This window comes from Myotis nattereri (genome assembly GCF_964212035.1).
Source record: "Myotis nattereri genome assembly, chromosome: 5".
Lineage (NCBI taxonomy): Eukaryota > Metazoa > Chordata > Mammalia > Chiroptera > Vespertilionidae > Myotis > Myotis nattereri.
This window is the reverse complement of record NC_138080.1, coordinates 62116390-62139966: the sequence shown is the minus strand read 5'-3', so window position 1 is coordinate 62139966 and position 23577 is coordinate 62116390. Positions and strand designations below refer to the sequence as shown.

Genomic DNA, 23577 nt, shown 5'->3' with positions numbered 1-23577 from the left:
AGTCACAGAAAAATCATGGACATAAAGGGGATCTCAGACGAACAAAGAGGTCATAAATTATGAAATAAGCCTTTAAAGAAATATATGTTCAAACATAAGAATGTTGTAAAATCAGTTAAAGCAAACAATTAAGGGGCAGTAACTTAGATCTGCCACTAGGTCTTAATAATGCATTATTCAAGAAGCATATGCATTAATATATCACAATTAAAACAGTCTGAAAGCTGCATTTCAATACGTGTGGTTCTTGGTAATCCTAGGTATTTTATATATTTTTAAACATTGTTCTGGGAGAAGGTCCACAGGCCTCACCATATGGCCAAAGAGGCCTGTGACACACAATGATCAAAAACTGATACTGAATTAACAGTTGATACCTGTGTTAAAAAGTGTTCATGACCTCCTCTGAGTGATGAATGCAAGAAAACTTATTTTTTAAAAAAAGGGAGGAAAGAAAGCTTGCAGACCCCTTTCCCACTTACAGAAGGCCATGGAGGATGCATAAGGGACAATGATTCCTCCTCCTCCTGAAACAGCACTGTTTCAAAGCACCCAGCTTTTAATTCCAAAAAGAAAGGCTAGCTGTGCAACTACCTCATCTCTATGCCTCTGGCTTAGTATTGGCCATGAGCACGCTGACAGCTCAAATCTATAGAGGCAGTCAGCATAGAAGGTGAGTAAGAATAGTTAAGTGAATGAGGAGCTAAGGCGTTCAGACTGTATTCAAGATGATGTTTTGTCTTATTTGACTTTTCATTTACAGTTCTATTTTGGAAACATAAAAAACATACTTTGCATAAAAAACATACTTTAAAATTCAAACAACCCAGCCAGTGTGGCTCAGTGGTTGAGTGTCAACCTATGAATGAACCAGGAGGTCACAGTTCGATTCCCAGTCAGGGCACATGCCCGGGTTGTGGGCTCGATCCCCAGTGTGGGCATGCAGGAGGCAGCCAATCAATGATTCTCTCTCATCACTGATGTTTCTATCTCTCTCTCCCTCTCCCTTCCTCTCTGAAATCAATAAAAACATTTTTTAAAAATTCGAACATATTGAGGCTAAATAAAAAGGTAAAAAAGAAAAACTCTTAAAAGGTAGTTAATTTTTTGCTGTTGGCCAGTATTTTCTTCTTCACATAGTTAATAATCTGTAAAACATATATTCAAGTACACTAAAAATCACTGGCTATTTTAAAGAGCCTTTGAAGGGTTCTGTTTTAAAATAGTAGTTTAGAAAGCAGAAGCTTTATTTTACCTTATTTTCAGATCATAAAATCCAATTAAAATGTGCCAATTATGATAAAACTATTTATTCACTTAAGTAAATAAATGTGTTATATTAAAATATTTTTTTACCTTCTATACTCTCCATAATTTAATACTATGGTTATTTTGTATAGTTTTACACAATACAGTTAAATGTTTTTTTAAATTAAATACCCTCTCTTAAAAGACAGTAAAGGATTGAAAGATCTTAGAAAATCAGTGGAGGATGAAGAGAGGAAAGGGGATCAAATATATGGTGACAGAAGGAGACTAGACTTTGAGTGATGAGCACACAATGGAATATATTATAAAATTGTGTATCTGAAACTTATATGTTATTAATTAGTGTATCCCAATAAATCCAATTTTTAAAAAAATTTAGAGATCTTAATCAAAACATATAGACTTCCACAACTGCAACTCATTTCCGTTTTTCATAAACCTGATATTTCAATGTCTGATTTCCAAAAAATGAAAATGTTATGATTCATAATTGCATACTATCATATTTCATTAATTCTAAGATATACATTTTTTCACATTTTGACAACTCTGAAATCAGAATGTATCCTACAACTGATGGTCTCCTAAAATATTAAAACTTTTCTCTAATAATGCTTTCTAACTGATCTAAATCACAGTACAATTATAATTCAAACAATTCTAGAATCAAAACTAAACGAACTTAAGATTCACATTTTTATATTTTTAGAAAACTAGTGATTAGGCTAACCTCAAGAAAATAGATAACTGGAAGAAAATGGTTCAAAAAAAATTAGGAAACTTCTAGATTAGAAGCAGGAATACTAGAAATGAAAATTTTTAAAAAGGCTTGAACTCCGGCTGGTGTGTCTCAGTGGACTGAGCGCCATCCCTTGGACCAAGAGGTCCTGGGTTCAATTCCTGGTCAGAGCACATGCCTGGGTTGCAATTTCGATCCCCAGTAGGGGGCATGCAGGAGTCAGCCAATGGATGTCTCTCTCTTCCTCTCTCATCAATGTTTCTATCTCTCTCTCCCTCTCCCTCTCCCTTCTTCTCTGAAATCAATTAAAAAATATATTTTTTAAAAGGCTTGAAGATGTTAAGTGGTGGCTTCTAAGAAAGTGAAGATATGAAAAGCCCTAGAGCTTTATCTATAAAAGAAACAAATATTAGGAATCTGCAAACTGTTTAAGAGGAAAAATACTATATAATATTATTTCTCCTTCCTTCAGGAGGAATGAATCATTTTCACCCTTCAAACAGAAATATGGTGTAGGTAGTTGAAATAATTGTAATTAAATGTAAAATGTAAATATTCTTAATAAATTAAAAACCAACCTACCAGCATTGTCTTCTTTCTGGCTCAATCTGTTTCCCCTTCAGGTAATCCTAGGATAGGGGCTCCTTTTCAGATGCCCAGTTTTTCATGTCGATCTTCTACCTCCCTGTGGCAACAATATTTTCTAATTAAAAGAGTCCTTTTGTGCCACAGGGAGGATTTCTGATGATATAACAAATACAAAAATTGTCACAGCTCATCATGAAGCCAACTTAGTTTTGAGATTCTTCAAGAAAGAAGAAATTGGACTCCTTATCTTATTTTTCAAGAGAGAAATCTGTTTTTATTTTCTTAAACTGCATTTTTAAAACCTAAACTTTCACTTATTTTTTTAAAAAGTGCTGCTTTCATGTTGAATTGTATGCAAATTCTTTTATCATTCATCTGCCTTTTCAACTAATGTCTAAACACAACTTTGTTGATCACAAAAGAAGTTTTCTAAGTTTTCTTGATAATTACTTTATTTTACCTGGTTAAAAACCAAAGTTCTGTTCCCAATGATCAGAAGGGGGAAGGGGGTCCTAGCTGGTTTGGCTCAGTGGATAGAGCATCAGCCTGCGGACTCAAGGGTCCCAGGTTCGATTCCGGTCAAGGGCATGTACCTTGGTTGCGGGCACATCCCCACTGCGGGGTGTGCAGGAGGCAGCTGATCGATCTCTCTGATCGATGTTTCTGGCTCTCTATCCCTCTCCCTTCCTCTCTGTAAAAAACCAATAAAATATATTTTTAAAAAAATACAAGAGAAGGGGAAAGGGGGAAGCTACTAGATGCCTTTCAGTCAATGTTTGTTCATAAAGATTAGTAATTCTACTTGCATTACATAACTTAATGTTAATTATGCTTAAAAGAACATTGGGGGAAAAAGGTTCAGCAGGAAGTGTAGAGAAGCAGCAATTACTGTCCTCTCGCTGGTAAGATTATGGGTCATTTTCACTGATTATTCTTTGCAATATGTACTTGTCAAATTTTCTAATGAGCATGCATTTGCTTTCATTGTAAGAAAAAAAAAAACTTAGGTGTAAGCAAGAATGATTAAAACCTTATGTGATTTTAACATGATAATAACTTCAATATGACAATATGGTTTTGATATATTTTAGATGACCACATTTATGTTTTCTGGATGACTACATTTTTATATTCTAAATAACTCTAAGGTATTCAATATTTAGCATTTAAACAAAAAAATTTAAGATTTTACAATGATGGTTCTTTTCTACGTATTTTACCAAACATATTTTTATTGATTTCAGAGAAGGAGGAGGAGGGAGAGATAAAAACATCAGTCCACAGGCTGACGCTCTATCCGCTGAGCCAAATCAGCTAGGGCTTAGGTATTTTTTTTAAATATGTTTTAATTGATTTGAGAGAAAGAGTGAGAAAAGAGAAACATCAACGATGAGAAAGAATCATTGATCAGCTGCCTCCTGCACACCCCCTACTGGGACCTAGCCCAAAAACCCAGGCATATGCCCTGACCTGGAATCAAACCATGACCTCCTGTTTCATAGGTCGACACTCAACCACTGAGCCACACCAGCTGGGCTAGATGGTACATGCTTAGACTGCGATATAAATCAAAACTCAAGTTGTTTCAGTCTGTAGCTCCTAACAGCTATCCTATATAATAAAAGGCTACTATGCAAATCGACCAAATGGCAGAACGACCAGTCGCTATGATGCGCACTGACCATCTGGGGGCAGACACTCAACGCAGGAGCTGCCCCCTGGTGGTCACTGCGCTCCCACAGGGGGAGCGCCACTCAGCCAGAAACCGGGCTCACAGCTAGTGAGTGCAACAGCGGTGGCAGGAACCTCTCCCGCCTCCTCAGCAGCACGTAGCTGTCAGTCGGACATACCTCAAGAGCTCCCAGACTGTAAGAGGGCTCAGGCCGGGCTGAGGGACACCCCCCCACCATCCAGTGTACGATTTTGGTGCACCAGGCCTCTAGTGTATAATATAATACACTACCTTACATTCCATATTTGAAAAACTTTAAAAATATGATTTCTGTCTTCAAGGGACTTACATGCTCACTTTGAAAACAAAAGGAGTATGTACACAAGAACAGTATTAAGAAAGTAAGTCATCAGCCCTAGCCAATTTGGCTCAGTGGATAGAGCGCTGGCCTGCAGACTAAAGGGTAGCAGGTATGATTCCGGTCAGGGGCACATACCTCGATGGTGTGGCAGTGGTTCTCAACCTTCCTAATGCCATGACCCTTTAACACAGTTCCTCATGTTGTGGTGACCCCCAACCATAAAATTATTTTCGTTGCTACTTCATAACTGTAATTTTGCTACTGTTATGAATCATCATGTAAATATCTGATATGCAGGATGTATTTTCATTGTTACAAATTGAACATAATTAAAGCATAGTGATTAGTCACAAAAATAATATGTAATTATATATGTGTTTTCTGATGGTCTTAGGCGACGACCCCTGTGAAGGGTCGTTCGATCCCCAAAGGGGTCGCGACCCACAGGTTGAGAACCGCTGGTAGCAGATCAGGAAAGGAAGTATTTAATGTAGGCCACAATCTCTGTGGAAAGTTCATGTTGTTGGGACTTAAAGACTGGTTAATACCTGAACACATTCTTGAGAGAAAACTATTTGACCAAAAGCTAAAAAGCATAAATACAGTCCATGCCTGGGGCAGTAAGAAAAGCAGCAAGAATACAGTGTTTCAGTAGATAAGAAGGCCAGATTAAGAAGGAGCTATTTCTGGACGATTCTGTGGGTCACTGAATTTGGCAAAGGAGTGGCCTTTGAAATCTGATAAACAAAGAGCTTCAGGAGAATGATAAATGTAGCTGCCAAACAGTTAAGCTAAGAAAGGAATGATAAGCAAAAAGTACAGACTAGAGGTACAAAGCATTCGTGTGTTTTTTAACAAGTGGAAGTGAAAGGAAAGAGAAAGATAACAGAGAAGTAAATAAATGCTCAGTTTTAATGTATAAAAGACCTTTTCCATATTTGAAGGCACACGGATAGGTGTTAATGAAGAGAACACTTATGGAGCACTTACTACATCATAAGCACTATGTTTGATATGTTTATTTTATGTAATCCTCACAGCACTGATGTCCTATGTTAGGACAGTGAAACAGACTCTGAAGAGATTAAATACTTATTTGGATAAGTGTGGAAATCTTAACCAAGCCAGCGAATATTCTTCCCTTTCCTACTGATGAGAGCTACTTAAAAGGCTAAAAAGAAAAGAAAATAGCTCAGGAATAGTCTTCCAGCATTTTCTGACTACTCTTTGGCTTCTTCATGTTCCTGAAAATGTAAACATTCCCTAAGGTTAATTCCTTAATTCTGTGTCCTTGGTTCTCAATCATAGAGAGAAAATATAGAATTTAAATATCTTCTTCCCTGGGGAAATCTCTTAAATACCTTTCGCCCTGGAAATTTCATTTATTTTCATGGCTTCAATGAGAATGATTCCCAAATCAGTTGCTCCCTGGCCTTTCTTTACTAAGCTTCAGTTGTACTAGACAGCTTCTACTTGCCCCTCCCAATCTAGTCTCCACCTTTCTTCACTCTGCTGTCTGTCCCAGGAGGCTGACTTCATCAACAGAACTCCCCTGGGTTCAGACTGGGTTTGGGCAATGGAGTTCTTGAAAGGGGATTGATTAGAGGGATGAAGGGGAATAAAATTAATGTTCCTTAAATTATCCTAATTTGAATATGCCATCTCTTTTGTGATGGGACCCTGACTATCCATTTGTCAGGATCCTAGCTTTAAATACCTGAATATGTCCCCGTAGGTGCTCTGCTTCAACTCAAAATCAACACGCCTATTACCAAACTTACCTGTTTCCTGAGACAGTTTTCCCTTCCTCAGATCCATACACTATCACTTAGTGAATAATATCTTAACTAAGCTGCTCTCTGTAATCTGTCATGTCTCGTTAGACTCTATATAGTAGTATAGCCTACATATGCCCCTTCTGTTCCTATTACTTCTAACCTTGTTTTAATATTTCTCAAGTTATCCCTTGACTCAAAAGCTAGCCTTTCTGCCTCATTTTCCCCCTACCACTCAAAATTTTTCAAATATTTCTGCATTTTATATACCTAATGACTAACTCTTGGGTTCAAATCACAATCTAGTCACAACTCGTAGTGGAACATCCTGTCAATGTCTTTCTTATTTACTCAGTATCATCTAAACAAACCTTGAGCCCTAGCCAGTTTGGCTCAGTGAGTGGATAGAGCGTTGGCCTGGGCACTGATCGGTCCTGGGTCTGATTCCAATCAAGGGCATGTACCTCAGTTGCAGGCTCCTCCCTGGCCGGGGCCCTGGTCCAAGCACATGCAAGAGGCAACCAATCAATATGTTTCTCTCTGTATTTTCCTCTCTCTTCCACTCTCTCTAAATAAAAATCAATGGGAAAATGACCTCAGGTGAGGATTAAAAAATAAAAAAATAAACCTTGAGGTGAGGATTAAAAAATAAAAAAATAAACCTTGAACTTTAATATTCCACCCATTTATTAAAGACATTTCCCTTAGTCAAAAGTGCCTTTCGCCTACTTCCTACCTGTCCATCCAATCCTACAGACTGTCCTCCTTCTTCGCTTTCTCAACATGCCCTAATCCTGTAAATTGAACTTTTCTCTGAAACATGCTGAAAACAGTGCCTTCGCACATAAAAAATACAAAGTACTTATTAATATATTCTCATAAATTTAAGTGAAATGTAAGTGCAAGATGAAGAGGCAGAGAGCCTAAACAGCTCAATCTTCTCAGACAAGTCTTAAAAGATTTCTATCAAAACTTATCTATTATTGCCCTGGCCAGGAGCTTCATCCTAATGCGCCAAGGTTACAGGTTCAATCCCCAGTCAGGGCACATACAAGAATCAGTCAGTGAATGCAAAAATAAGTAGAACAACACCTCTCTCTCTCTCTCTCTCTCTCTCTCTCTCAAATCAATAAATAAAAATTTAAAAAGCTATCTATTATTCATTGCACTGGCATAAACTTATTACTTTTAAATAGTAATCTGTAACAACCTGTTAAAATTTACAGTCATATAATATACATATATGTTGAGTAAACATAAAAACTGCATTTTCCAATCTTAGAATGGAATTCAAGAGATTCCTCTCCACCCTCAACTCACCCCATCAGTCTCAGGAACAGCCTCCAGAACTGGTAGAGCCTACAGCCCCTGACAGAGGTATTTCCTGCCTGCCATTCAAGACTGCCTTCAGCCAGACTGCACTGCTAGTCTTCAAAGGCTCTTCATGATTACTAACCCTAAGCTCTCATCAAAAAGCAATTTATAGATTTATATGAATATGCCTATTTTTAAAGTTTCAAAACATATCTGATTTTCCCTATAAATTTTTAAGAGACTATTACAATTACATAAAAACTCTGTGAGGAAAATGTAGACTTTTAGTCTATAATTACACCTAATAAAATTAGAAATCATTTTATTCACAAAATAATAAAAATGGCTAAATATATATCATTACATGATTATAGTACTCCTGCATGGGTGACATCATGAACATGTTTCTTGTGTGGATACATACATATGGATATATAGGAATAAAAGAAGAAAAACTTATTGTAAATATGCAGAGAACTGACATACAGATCAATTAGCATAATTATGAACATTTTTAAATTTATGTATTTTTGTTGATTTCAGAGAGGGAGAGAGAGAGAGAAAATCAATGATGAGAGAGAATCACTGACTGGCTGCCTCCACTGGGGGGTGAGCCCACAATCCAGGCATGTGCCCTGACTGGGAATCAAACCATGACCTCCTCGTTCATAGGTCGACGCTCAACCACTGAGCCACACCAGGCTAATTATGAACATTTTTAAATGTATATAAACCTAAGTTGTAATTATAGGAACATTTCAGGAAGTGTTCCCTAGATGTACAAAAGGAAATCTTGTCTGTATGAATCTCATTTCCACCAATTCCCCAAATAAAAACTGATATAACTATTTTATAAATATTCCTTTGCTTTTCTTCCCACTCAATTTCTCCAAAATTTACAGGTATCTGGAATTTAAGTGAAAACTTTGTATCATGAGAAATGAGCCTGATCCTACTCCACTACTCAAAAGAAAACATGAATTAGGACAAATCATAACAACCTTCATTCATTTTGTAAACATTCTAGATGTTAGATGTCAGAAGAATAAAAATTTAGTCAGATTTTAACTCATTTGAAAATGCATTTGATTCTTTAAATAAAAACAAAATTAAGCTATGATGAAACTATTCTAAACTAATCTATATATATTAACCATCCTTATAAGGTTATTAAAAATCCATGAAATATAGTATTGTCAAATAAGTCAGTATATCATAGACTCATTCCATGGTCTGCATGCCTTATGATGAATAAATATAAGTTTCAAATTGTTGTGATTATAGATGTATGTGCCAGCAGTTTTCAGTATGAATTTGGCATTGCCTTTTTAAAATAATTATATCTGAATTCTAGGTTTTACAGTGTTGTTCTGTAAAGAGAGACAAGATTATATTATACTAACCTTTATTTTTAGAAGTAATAAAGCAAGCATAGATTTCATTAAAAATCCACAATCTAGTATGTAATTAAAAATTAAGATGAACCCTAGCCAGTTTGGTTCATTGGACAGAGTGTCGGCCTACAGACTGAAGGGTCTTGGGTTCGATACTGATCAAGGGCACATACCTTGGTTGCAAGCTATACCTCCGGCCCCGAACTCAGGGTGCATGCAGGAGGCAACCAGACAATGTGTCTCTCTCACATCAATGTTTTTCTCTCTCTCTGTCTCTCCTCTCTCCCACTCTCTCTAAAAATCAATGGAAAAAATATCCTCGGGTGAGGATTAACCAAAAAAAAAAAAAAAAATTTAAGATGAACTTCTCAGTACACTTAGACTATTTTAGAATAATGTGAGTTATTTACTAACATTTCCTTTTAGTATTAAAATAAATAAATCTAAAAAATGTTATCAAGTGTTCAAAAACCACTTTTAAACTATCATAAAAATAGCTATTACTTTACCCAGACTTTGTATATCCTCCTTTCTAATATCACAATCACTCATATCTCTGCCTTGTAAATGATATAATCACCCTCAGAGTTCAAGACTAAGAAAATCAAATCCTTTAAGTGGATTATATTTGCTTCCTATTTGGAATTGTTTTTATCTAAGTAATTTAAATTAATGAAGCCCTGGCCACCAACTGTACAACCAATAAGATTTGGCCGACGTGCTCTGGTATTTAATAAATATTTTGTGATAAAACAATGTTCTACTGACGCAAACTTGGCACTGTAGTTTTCATTTTTTGTAATTTCTAATTTGCTACTAAAATCATAGCCTTCTTTACACTTTTGAATGTTTTACAGAAATTTCACACAAGTTCTACTTTTTTCATTCAACTTTACCTATCAGACTTTTTGTTCTTGTACAATTAGTTTTCTGTTTAGTTATGCTCCTATAACAAAATCAGTTTCATCAGCTACTTCATCATGCATAATAATGTTAGCTGTTCTTGCTTATTGTTTTCCTCAAGAAGAAAATTCATCTCTGCCACTAGACTTCTACCTTCTGAATGGAAAACTCTCCAAACTCTCAGGAAAACACATGTATCTTCCTGCCACTTGCATTCTCTATCATAAATGAAGTACCAGCACAGACTACAGTCACCACGCCCATCTAAAATGTTTGGCAACCTGTTTTGAAAATGAATTGGTCACCAAGTCACCTGGGGTTTACTGGCATTGTTGTTGCCATCGCTCGGAAGCTCTGAAGAGCAAGGGAGCTTCCAATCCCTCAGCTCAACAACAGATAAGGCTGGAGGAAGAACAGCTTTCAGCTGGAAGAAGCTAGTATGCTACCCAGTGCTCCTGGGCCTCCGTAAGCGGAAAGACGTCCAACTCTCACCATGTTGAGTCATGAGACTTTGCTACATTTGTAGGAATTTATCGACATGCTTACGAATTCTTACTAGGATTGTACACCAGGCATAAGGATTCTTTTTCACCATTAATAGCTAAAGATAAATTTTAATGTTTATTATTATAAAAGGGTCATTGGAATCCTCCTGGTAAAATACTCTTACTTTCTTTATAGTCAAAGGCAAAAATTAAAAGGTTTCCCCAAGAATTATACACACTAACCCCCAATTAAACTTACAGTTATCTCACCAAAGACAGACTAAAACACCACAATTTCTAAGACTTAAAGGGAAGAGGAATCTGATAGATTACTGCAAAGAAACTCTGACCTATGAAAAAAGGAATCATACCGCTCCATCAATACTGATTCAAAGAAACTCTTAATCTGTTACAGAATGAGAATACCCTATTTATTTTTAAATTTAAAAAAGTTACCCTCATATGCTAGCCTACTGACCTCTAATATAAGTAAATAACTAGTCAACTTTTGCACTTCCAAAAAAACTTTATAAAAATAATTATTGGGGTCCATGATATAAGACTGTTATACTTCAAAGAAATTATAATAGAGAACTCCTTCTGTCCATATAAATTTCCTTAAACAAGAGATGTTTCACTGCTTTCCAATCTATACTAAATAGCATTAAAAGGAGGAGTTTTGGGGATATTATTCATCTGGCAATAGCAACGATGACACAAAATGAGAAAGTTATAAATAATAAACATTTGATGAGATGTCTACCTGTTTCCACATTCTCGGTCTCAACTTCTTGTTCTTCTGCCACATCTTGCATCATATAAGTCTCATCATCATAAACCAGAACCTGGGCTGCATAGCCCTGCTCTAATCTGGCACTCGGAACTGGCTCCACAATCACTGCTGGATAGTCAGAAACCTTCTCACCTTCCTACAAGAGCAAATTTAAAAAACAATCAACCTTTTTATTCACAAATGCTGGATTCACTTATAAAGCCTTGAGTTCCTAGAGTCTCAAGGAATCCACACAATGAGTTTAATGTAGTATAAATATGAATGTAAAAAAAACAACAACAAAAAAAACACGAGATGCAAAGGATTAACTTTAATAATCTGTCCAAGTCTTAAGAGGTGAAACTTAGACTAATACACATTTTAAATAATCAGGGCTTTAGACTTAAGATGGCAAATTAAAAACTTGCATAAAATTTCACTCTCATGAAAGTAGTAAAAGACTTTTAGACACCTGTGTAAGGAGAAGAGATAAAAGCTACAAAGGAGAAGAGATAAGAGCAACAAAACCTTGGAAGACTGAAAGTGGATGGCTGAGTATTATTAAGTGGTTTAGTGGACCCAGGAAAGCCAAATCAACAGCCTTGCAGCAGAGCCAGCTGAGAAACAGCAGAGACACTGGAGGACCCACAGAAGGCAAAATCTCAATTAATTCTGGAAATAATTAATTTCAGCAGCAGGTGGTAGAAAAAGAGGAGGCTCCTCAAACAAGAAAGATCCCATTAAGCCTGTTTAAAAAGCACTTCGGTTCCTAGACACACTCCCGTCTCCACAATGCTTAGTAACCAGCCCTCCCCACCGGAGCAGAAGATTGGAGAGGGAGAAACAAGAGTACTTTTGAGGTCGATTAGGCACATTTGCTAGTATCAGTACTGTACCAAAACCCGTTTCCAGTCAGCATTTTAGTCCTCAACTGTCAATCAAGTATTACTAGTTGTCTAAGACAGAATATACACATACATGCACACACATATATATTAATATTCTTCAGAGATATTATATCCATAAAACAAGAACAGAATACAATAAATAAATAACATTTAAAAATAAAGAGTTCTTAGAATTAAAAACACAGTAGCCAAAATGAAAAGACAGAGGCTTGGGAGATAAAACTGAGGCAGTCTTCCAAGAACCAGAGAAAAAAGATAAAGCACTAGAAAACAGGACAGAAAAGAGAACAATATTAGAGGACAGTCCAGGAGGCCGATGTATGAATAACAGGAATTACAGAAAAAATATGGAGAGGGAGAAGGGGTGGCTGGAAAGAAATCAAAGAATTAATAGAGATTTTTCTAGAACTGAAAAACTTAAAGCTGCCCATTTGAAAGGACCTACCAAGTAATTAGTATAAAAAATTAAGAAAGATCTATACTGAGGCACACCATTGTGAAGTATTGTAATACCGGGGGCAAAAAGAAGATTCTACGAGCTTCTGGAAAGAAAATACACGTCTCACACACACAGACTTGAGACTCAGTTCAGTCTTCTCAACCCTAATACTGGAAGAAAGATGACAATGGAACCATTTCTTCAAAGTTATAAAGGAAAATTATTTCCAACCTAAATTCTTCACCCAGCCAAACCGTCTATGAAAGCATTTTCTCAGACAGGAAAGAGCTCACATTTACCTTCCCTGCATTCTTTCTCAAGAAGCAATTGGAAAGTATTTTCTGTATTTTAAAAAAGAGTGCATTTGGCCCTAACTGGTTTGGCTCAGTGGATAGAGCATCGGCCCGCGGACTCAAGGGTCCCAGGTTCGATTCCAGGCAAGGGCATGTACCTTGGTTGCGGGCACATCCCTAGTAGGGGGTGTGCAGGAGGCAGCTGATCGATGTTTCTCTCTCATCAATGTTTCTAACTCTCTATCCCTTACCCTTCCTCTCTGTAAAAAAAAAAAATCAATAAAATACATATATATATATTTTTAAAAAGAGTAAATTCGTAATTTAACCAAAAAAAGAGATGACTTAGGATACAGAACATGCAGGAAATCAAAGCTGGGAGAGGGATGCCAGTGATCTTCAAAGAGGCCTGGGAAAAGAGGTTCCAGCATGCAGCTGTGCACTGGACTTAAAGGGCAACCAGTCCAGACTGCAGCAATAGGACTCCCGAGACGGCACGTCAAACTGCCATCTCCAAGATAAACACCGACGTTTCTAAGCACAGGACGTCCAGATAAGCCTATTCCAGATTTTCATTCATAGCGAGCTTGCCTTGATGGACCCACTCACCCCACCTTGCCTTGCCACCTGCATCAGCTGCGAACACTCTTTTCACCTCCCAGTATTCTGCTCTGATACTCTCTCCTAAGTGCTGAAAGAAGACCACAAAGAGCGTAGAAATAAAACCTAAAGAGCAGCACTCTTTCCATGGGAACATATGCCTGCTGAATAAACATGCAACACAGGGTCCCTACTGTAGCCCAGACTGATTCCCGACCAAGCTGGCCCTATGTGTCCAAGAACTAACTCGTGACACCACTTACTGATTGCCTGAGTAGAAGCTCTTGAAAGTCAGTGAACCTGATGCCAACTAGTCAGCCCTCTTCCTGGAAGCCTTCATCTAACTCTGGAAATGCTGTCCTTTCCTATTGCAGTTAGCCGGGTACACACTATTCATTTTCCAAAGTAAATTTAGGAACACATACACCGATAATAATACTATAAAGAAAATAACACATAAGTCAAGATAATGGCACCTCTGGGGACAGACAGGGTAGAATATGAGAAAGGGACACTCTTAGTATTCTAAAAGACTAGTGATTTCTATTTTTTCACCTGAGTGATAGGTAATATGTATTCTTTCTGTTATTCTTAGGCTGAAGCATATATATTTTATACACTCTTCACTTTGTATCAAACATTTCACAAAAAAATCCTATATAATAAAAGCCTAACATGCTAAGTGTCCAGTCGTCCATTCAACCAATCAAAGCATAATATGCTAATGACTAGAGGCCCAGTGCACAAAATTCATGCACTGGGGAGGGAGGGGGGGGTGTCCCTCAGCCCAGCCTGCACCCTCTCATAATCCGGGACTGCTGGCTTCCAACCACTCACCTGCCTGCCTGCCTGATTGCCCCTAACCGCTTCTGCCTGCCAGCCTGATCACCCCCTAACCACTCCCCTGCCAGCCTGATCAATGCCTAACTGCTCCCCTGCCGACCCGGTCACCCCCAACTGCCCTCCCCTTCTGGCCCAGTCGCCCCAACTGCCCTCTCCTACCGGCCCAGTTGCCCCCAACTGACCTCCCCTGCAGGCCTGGTCCCCCAACTGCCCTCCCCTGCAGGCCATCTTGTGGTAGCCATCTTTTGACCACATGGGGTGGCCATCTTGTGTGAGGGTATGATGGTCAATTTGCATATTACCTCTTTAATATATAGGAATAGGTTAAGGCTACTCAACAGCTCGCAGTGACGTGCACTAACCACCAGGGGGCAGAGAGTCGACCAGTCAACCAGTCACTATGATGTGCACTGACCACCAGGGGGCAGCTGCTCCAACTGGTAGGTTAGCTTGCTGCTGGGGTCCGGCCGATTGGGGCTGAGCAAGACAGGCCAGACATGCCCTGGAGTCCTCCCACAGTCCCTCCCCGGCTGGCCAACCTCCCGCGTCCCTCTCCGGCCCCGATTGTGCACTGGTGGGGTCACTCGGCCTGGCCTGCGCCCTCTCACAATCCAGGACCCCTCGAAGGATGTCAGAAGCAAGTTTCAGCCCGATCCTGCAGGCCAGGCCAAGGGATCCCACTGGTGCACAAATCTGTGCATGAATTCATGCACCAGGCCTCTAGTTTCTAAGTAAATTACAAAACAAGGTTACAGCAAATTAAAAAGAGAAAGTACATGCTGGCCCGGCTGGTGGGGCTAAGTGGCTGAGTGTCGACCCATGAACCAGTAGGTCATGTTTCAATTCCTGGTCAAGGCACATGTCTGGGTTGTGGGCTCGATCCCCAGTAGGGGCCGTGTAGGGGGTGGCCGGTCAATGATTATCTCTCATCACTGAAGTTTCTATCCCTCTCTTCCACTCCCTGAAATCAATAAAAACATATTTTTTTGAAAGTACATGCTGAATAGTAACATTACATTTCCTACTCTGTATAAGGTGAAAAATACGAGTCCAATGTTTTACCATTAAAAAATATTCTTTCCCACAAATTGAATATAGTAACAGTTGAATCACCATGCCTCTTGCTCAGCTTTATAAACACAGCCTTCAGGCAGCACCACCCAGCTGGAAGACAGCAGTTAATGAGGAGCATGGGATAGGTAATACTGGAAGGAAGATGAAATGAGGTCTCCACTCACTGGAAACTCAGAAAACAGCATCATAAGTAGCAGCTGAACTAGTATTAACCCAAGCAGTGAATATTTTATTTAAATATAATCCAAGGGATTTATAACTTCTTTCATTCCTCTGAAATCGAACAGCATATTTAATAGTAAGGTTAATTTGAGATTAATTTATAAGTAAACTACCCATCCCCACCCTACAAGTAGAAAATAAGTCAAGTTTTCTGAACCATGAAGTACTTGAGGACTAGAATTCTGTAGAAGGCCAATACTTTCTTCCCCACCAATTAGGATTCTGGACTGACTATGCTCTCTCTTTGTTTTGTTTTAATGTTTCGATGGTTCTTTCCGTTTAGGCATAAAAAGCACACAAAAAAATTTTTTAAATTCAGCCTGGCAGGGTAGTTCAGTTGGTTGGAACCTTTTTCTGTACATCAATTTCCATTTCTGGTCAGAGCACATACAGGAGGCAACCAATCAATGTTTCTCTCTCACATCAATGTTTCTCTCTCCCTCTCTCCCTCCTTTCATCCCTGAACTCCAGATCTTTGCTCCTTATCCCTCCTGTATATACCTCTAAAAAAGACAATCTAATTCTCTGACTCATTTTGTACATATATCTGTAATCTGGATTCCACCACCTCATTGAAACTATTCACTCAAAATGTCACTAGGGATCAAATTCTATTTCAGTTTTCACCCTTCTCCGCCATTCTGCCGACTACACACTGGCCAATACCTCATTTCTTTTTAAATGAAGTGGTTTCAGGAACCACTTCTCTTTCTAGAAACCACTTTACGTTTAAGCATCTACTCTGACTCTTCTTCCATCTCCAGTGATTCAGACCTAGCCAACTTGCTAAGGTTCAGTCTTCAGCATCTCCATTCTTTTTACTCTACACTACCATACCAGGCAAGCCTATCCATTCTTATGGTTTCGGATAGCACCTCTATGCTGATGATTACTAACTATTTGCTTTAGACTCTGACCCATTTCCTAAACTCCAGACCCAACTTTTAAACTACCAACTTAACATCACTACAGGAATATTCAGCCGATACTTCAAGCTTAACATGTCTAACTGGGAACAAATCTCTCCCTATTCCCCCACCCTGTGTTTTTCCTTTCTTCATATTTAAAAAAGAGGTTATAATACTATTCTTAAAGTCCCTTGAAAATTAAATATGCACAAATTAGTGACAGCTATTTTTACATTGTAACAATAGCATTCAAACATACTATACTTGCCCTGACATTGGAGGGCATCTTTTCACATTACAATCAGAATTCTTTGTGCAAAAAGCTTTCATGATTCCCCATTTGTCTAAAAGGTAAGTTTAACTACTAAACAATGGTTTTTAACATTCTTTGAAATATAACCCTCAATTCACCTATTAAAGGTTGAATCGTGTACCCCAAAAGATGGTGAAGCCCTAACCATCAGTACTTGTGAATCTGAGCTAATTTGAAAATAAGGTCTTTGGCCCAGCTAGCAGTGGTTGAGCGTTGACCTATGAAGCAGGATGTCACAGTATGATTCCTAGTCAGGGCACATGGCCGCAATGCAACTCAATCCCCAGAGTGGGGCATGCAGGAGGCAGCCAATCAATGATTCTCATCATTGATGTTTCTATCTCATTGATTTTCTAATTGTCCTATCAATTACCAAGAGAGAAATGCAGCAATCTCCAATTAATACTGTGGATTTATCTACTTTATTTCTTCTTTCAGTTTTGTCAGTTTATGCTTGATGTATTCTGAAGCTCTAACACTGAGTGCATATACATTTAGGGTTAAGTCTTCTTGACAAAATAGTCCTTTTATCACTTATGAAATGTCTATGTTTATCCCTGGTAATAATCTTATCCTGAAACCACTTTAGCCTTTTTATGATTAAATTTACATAGTACATCTATTTCTAAAGTTTTATTTTTAAGCTGTGTTAATACTCAAAATGAATTTCTTGTATGAAACATAAATTGGTTTGACTTCTTTTTAAACCCAGTCTGACAATATCTACATTTAATTTGGACTGTTTAGAATATTTACAATTATCGATAAAACAGGACTGAAATCTACCATCCTGATCTTGTTCAGTGTTTGATTTATTCTTTGTTCCTTTTATTCTGTCTTCTTTTGAACTGAATATTTTATTTTATTTTTGAACTGAATATTTTAGTAACCATTTTAATTCAAATATTAGCTTATTATGTGTATTTGATTTTTAGTGATTCTCTAGATTTTATAATATGCTTAACTTACCAAGTTTATCTACAAATATTACTTTATGTATAACAAGCTTTCAGTAGTATTCTTCCAATTCCCTCCTCCCACCCTTTGTTCTGCTATTGTCAAACATTTTCTTCACATTGTAAACCCTAGCATATACTGTTCATATTTTTGTTATAAACAATGTTTTAAAAATTAAAAACTGATTTTTAAAAATATTTTGTATTTACCCATACATTAGGTATTTCTCCAGTGCTTTTCATTCCTTTATGTATATCTCAGCTTCCATTTGGTATACTTAAGTTTTATTTACCTTCTCCTAAAGAACTTTTTTTATTTTTCTTATAACACAAGCTCCCTGGTGATAAATTCTTTCAGCTTGTTGATCTGAAAAAAAGCTTCATCGGAAGGACATTTTCACTGAACATATAATGGCAGGTTGACAGGTTTTAGTCTTCCAGCATTTTAAAGAAATCACTATCTTCTGACTCGCATAGTTTCAGTCAAGATATCTATGGTCATCATCTTTGTTCTTCTGTGTGTAAGGAATCTTTCTCTGGGTACTTTTTAAGATTTTCTTTCTGAAATTGGCTCTCAGCAATTTTATGATAATGTGCCTCAGTGCCTATTTGCTCCTGTTGGGATTTAAAATTCTCAGATTTTTTTTTTTATATTTATTGATTTCAGAGAGGAAGGGAGAGGGAGAGATAGAAACATCAATGATGAGAGAGAATCAGATTGGATGCCTCCTGCACACCTCCTACTGGGGATCGAGCCCACAACCCAGGTATCTGCCCTTGACTGGAATCGAACCCGGGACCCTTTGGTCCCCAGGTGGACGCTCTATCCACTGAGCCAAACCAGCTAGGGCAATATTCTCAGATCTTTAAGTTTATGCTTTTCATCAAATTTGGAAAATTTTATGGCCATTATTTCTTCATATTTTTTTGTTGTCCTCTCATTTCATTCTGGAACTCAGATTACATAAACTTGATATTGTCCTACAGGTAACCAAGTCTGTTTTTTGTTTGTTTGTTTGTTTGTTTAGTGATTCTCTGAATTTTATAATATGCTTAACTCACCAAGTTTATCTACAAATAACATTACTTTATGTATAACATAACAAGCTTTCAATAGTATTCTTCCAATTGAGAGGGCATGTGCCCTTGACCGGAATCGAACCTGGGACCCTTCAGTGCGCAGGCTGACACTGTATCCACTGAGCCAAACCAGCTAGCACCATAATGTAGTTTCTATTGCTCTCTTCAAATTCACTGGTCCTTTTGTTTGAAGTACCTAATCTATTTTTAATCCTATTCAGTGAATTTTTCTTTTCAGATAATATTTCATTTCTGGAAGTTTTATTTGGTTCTGTTATGTCTTTTATACCTCTCCTCTGAGATTCATGTTTTAACTTCTTTTAAATTCTTACTAAAGTTATTCTTATTTTAATTCTTTTATTAAATTTATTGGGGTAATATTGGTTAGTAAGATTACATAGGTTTCAATTGCAGATTTCTATGATAATCTGTATATTGCATTGTGTGCCCACCACCCAAAGTTAAATCATCTTCTGTCACCATATATTTGGCCACAATGGAAAACTGCATGGCAGTTCCTCAAAAAAATTATAATAAAGTTACCATATGACCCAACAATCCCTCTTCTAGGTATCTACCTGAAAAACTTCTTTTAACTTCCTGAGCATATTTACAACAGCTGTCCTGAAGTCTTACCTGTTAATTTCATCATCCTTATCTTGTTTGTTGTCATTAACCGTTTTTTCTCTCCAAGTTATAGATTTTTATGCCAGCTCCTTTGCGTTTAACATGGCTGGGTGATGAATATGCAGATTTTACAAAGTTGGGTTCTACTTTTGTTGTCTTATTTTAATATTTTAATAATGTTTACTAGGACAGATATTTATGGATAAACTTTCAAGGCCTGTTTTTAACTTTTAAGGCAAGTTTGGAGTACCCTTTGTTGCAGAGCTGTTGTAACCTAACCATAAGGCATGACTTCTAGAGTCTCTCATCAGTGTCCTGGGTCTACTCTACTCTGACTGAAGCTCTAGTTTCTCCCACCATTGAGTGAACTCTATAGATTTTTCAGTATTTCACTGAGTTTACACATACTCTGATCATTTTTTGCCTGGCTTCACAGAACTTCCTACTACACCTGGGCAGCTCACTCAGCTAAAGGCCAGGGCAGAGTTCTGATCTTCTTTCTCTGATGCCCTGCCCCTGAAATTAGTTGTGTTAGCCTCTCCAAATTCCAAATTTTGTTTTCTCAATTCAGTGAGACTGTCACACTTTGCTCAGATCCTTCCTCCCACACTGTGGTCCAGAAAGTGCTCCAAGCAATAAGGCAGTACAATCAGACCTTCTCTTCTCTCAGAAAGCACAGTCCTGCGCTGTCTAAGATCTAAGTGTCTTAGTTCTTGCAGACTGCTATTACAAAACACCATACACTGGGTGTCTTTTAAACAGCAGAACTTTATTGCTCACAGATGTGGAGGCTGGAAGTTCAAGTTCAGGGTGCCAGCATGACACTTCTGGGTCACAGACGTACTATTATAGCCCCACATAGCAGAAGAAGCAGAGATCTCTTTGGAGCCTTTTATTAAGAGCACTAATCCCATTCATAAGAATTCCTCCCTCATGACCTAATCACTGCCTAAAGGCCCTACCTCCTAATACTATCACCATTCAGGGTTAGGATTCAACATAGGAATTTCGGAAGGACATAAACATTCAGACCATAGCACCAATGTTTCAAAAACAGTGATTTCACATGTTTTGTTCATTTTGTTCATTGGTAGAAGTACAATCTGGCCTCTTATTCCATCACAATATGAAGTGAAAAAATGCCCAATCCCACCCTGGCTGGTATGGTTCAATGGTTGAAGCATCAACCCACGCACCCAAGAGTCACAGGTTCAATTCCCAGTCAAGGGCACATACCTGGACTGAAGGTTCCAGCCCTGACCTGGGTGTCAAGGCGCATGTGGGAGGCAACTAATTGATGTGTCTCACATTGATGTCTCTCTCTCCCTCTCTCCCCCCCCCCTTCCCCAGACACCCCCCAACCCCACTCCCGCCTTCCATTCTCTCTAGAAATCAATGGAAAAAATATCCTCACCTCTTGAGTGAGGATTAAAAAAAAAAAAAAAAAAAAGTCCAATCCTGTTTGTTTGGAACCAGATGCCCACTAGACCTTGTATGCACTGTGTTTTGGAATTATATTTAAATCTTTTTCTCCCCCCACGTTAATCCTCTATTTCTGTGAAACCTATTTCTGCATGCTCACTCTCCCATGCAATCATTAGATTTAAATAATCAATTTTCCCTAAAGTTGCCCTAACATTTGATGGAGATGGAATTAAATATATAAATTAATTGAAGGAAATTGATGTCCTCCACAACACTGACCTTCCCATCTCTCCTATCCCCGTATAAAGTATAGCTCTTTGTTTATTAGTCTTCTTTCATGTACTTCAGTATCAGTGATTTTCCTCAAACAAGTACCATATATCTTATTCCTCAACATTTTATATTTTTGGTTAATTTTCTAAAAGGGATCTTATTATCCATGATCTTTTATAACTAATTATAGTCCTTACAAAAGTAAGCTAAATATTTTTGTGTTAATTTTGTAGCTGCCAAACTTTTATTAGCTCTAATGAGTTTCCATGGATTCCCTCTGGTTTTCCCAGGTAGCTATTCATATTACCTACAAATAATAATTTGGTCTCCTTTATAATATTTGTATCTTTTTTGTCGGCTTGCAGAAAAATATTAAATAATAATAATGGTACTACCAACTTTAAGGAAAATAATTTAGTACTTCACCATTAAACAGGATTCTGGCTGTTGATTTGTAACAGTTATTTTTTATAATGTTAAGAAAGTATATACCTATACTTATAGTATTAACCCTTTTCGTTCCAACGTGGAGGCTGACTCGACAGACCAGGCGCTAGGAGCAGGTCCAACGTCGAGGCTGAGACACCACAAACCGGTTCAATATTCAATCCTGTCAATTAATTTGGACCAGACTGTTTGAATTCCAAAAATAAAATTGGACCACAAAGGGTTAAGAGTTTTTACCAGGAGTGGATATAGAATTTCATAAAATCCCATTTCATCAAGTATTTTATTCCTAATAATATATCATATGTCATATTAGTAGAGAGATACAGTAATGGTTTTCTCAATATTGAATTATCCTTGTATATCTAAATCCTATTTGGTAACTGGATTTTTAATATATAATTGCATTTTGGATATTTATTACTATTTTTTATGGTTTTTATATCTACACTTATAAGTTTAATTGCAATTTACTTTTGTGGTATCTTTGTCAGAACAGAATTATCCTCACTTTATAAAATGTACTACTTTTAAAATAAGAAATAAAGTTATAAAAATAAAGCCTAAACATGTATTAATAACTCTCCAAATGCCTACCACTTTTGTTTGGCCAACTACTGACTATTTTTTAAATTTTATTTTTTAATTATAGTTGACATACAATATTATATTAGTTTCAGGTATACAATACAGTACCCACCACTTTTTATACATTTATTTTTTCTTCAGATTTTAGAGTTACAATTATAAAATCTTGAAGGTCATTTTTTCCACCCACCCTATATTTTACAGTATGGATATTATATACTACTATATATTATAGATATATTCCTGAAAAATTGCTTGTAAGATAAAAATGTATCTCTCAGCCCTAGCCAGCTTGGCTCAGTGGATAGAGCATCGGTCTGAAGGGTCCTGTCAAGGGTTCGATTCCAGTCGAGGGCACATGCCCAGGTTATGGGCTCCGTCCCTCTCTCTCTCTCCCCCCCTCTCCCTTCCTGTCTGAAATCAATAAAAATATATTTCTAAAAAAATTTTACCTTTCAAATGTCACTATCTCCAAAACTCCCTTTGTAAAATGAGAATATTTTCCAGGTATTAATGGCTTTTCTTTCTTCCTGGTATTCTCTTTCCCCAGATGTTTCTATTGCCCAATCCCTTACTTTAGTTAAGTCTAACTAAAATACCACCTCTTCAGAGAAGCCTTCCCTCACCACCCTAATTAAAATATCCTCTACCACCTCTCCATCTCTAGTCCTGATTTATTTCCACAGCCATTCTGAAGTATTTTATCCCTAATGCCTAGAAAATTACTTGACACAGGTAAGTGGTCAGTTAATATTTGTTGAAGAAAATGTTCCCCAAGAATAGTTTACCCCACTCTGGTGTAATACTACTTAATATGCTTGTGACCACCCTGTAAGGCTACCACATAAATCATTAGTCAAAAATACCTTGGGCCCTAACCGGTTTGGCTCAGTGGATAGTGTCGGCCTGCGGACTCAAGGGTCCCAGGTTCGATTCCAGTCAAGGGCATGTACCTTAGTTATGGCACATACCCAGTAGGGAGCGTGCAGAAGGCAGCTGATCGATGTTTCTCTCTCATCGATGTTTCTAACTCTCTATCCCTCTCCCTTCCTCTCTGTAAAAAAATCAATAAAATATATTTTTAAAGAAATACCTTGGTAAAATGACTACATTTATCAGATTTTCTCTTTCATATTAGTTCTCTAAACCAAGAACACCTGGGATTCCATGTAAAGGAAGAAAAATATGAGTCTTCCTTATATTTATATGGAAATAAACTATTGTATTCTTTTCCATACTGATGGTACCCAATCAGCACAAGGTAAATATATTCTGCCTATTGTTGTCGGCATCTCCCTTCATAGGGTTC

The 23577-nt window shown here is 37.5% G+C and overlaps 1 protein-coding gene across 2 annotated transcripts in view; it reads right to left on the bottom strand.

Annotated features, from left to right (window-relative positions):
- The window catches only part of ELF2 (E74 like ETS transcription factor 2), a gene marked incomplete at its 5' end in the record, with an annotated part of 79413 nt that overhangs the window by 44064 nt on the left and 11772 nt on the right, over window positions 1-23577 (bottom strand). The window contains one exon of one of the 2 annotated variants that reach the window (XM_081091751.1): window positions 11264-11429. In XM_081091751.1, the coding sequence (XP_080947877.1) occupies window positions 11264-11429 (166 nt within the window). Of the gene's footprint in view, window positions 1-2590; window positions 2608-11263; window positions 11430-23577 lie in introns of those variants that run through there. The other variant, XM_081091752.1, reaches the window with a different exon arrangement.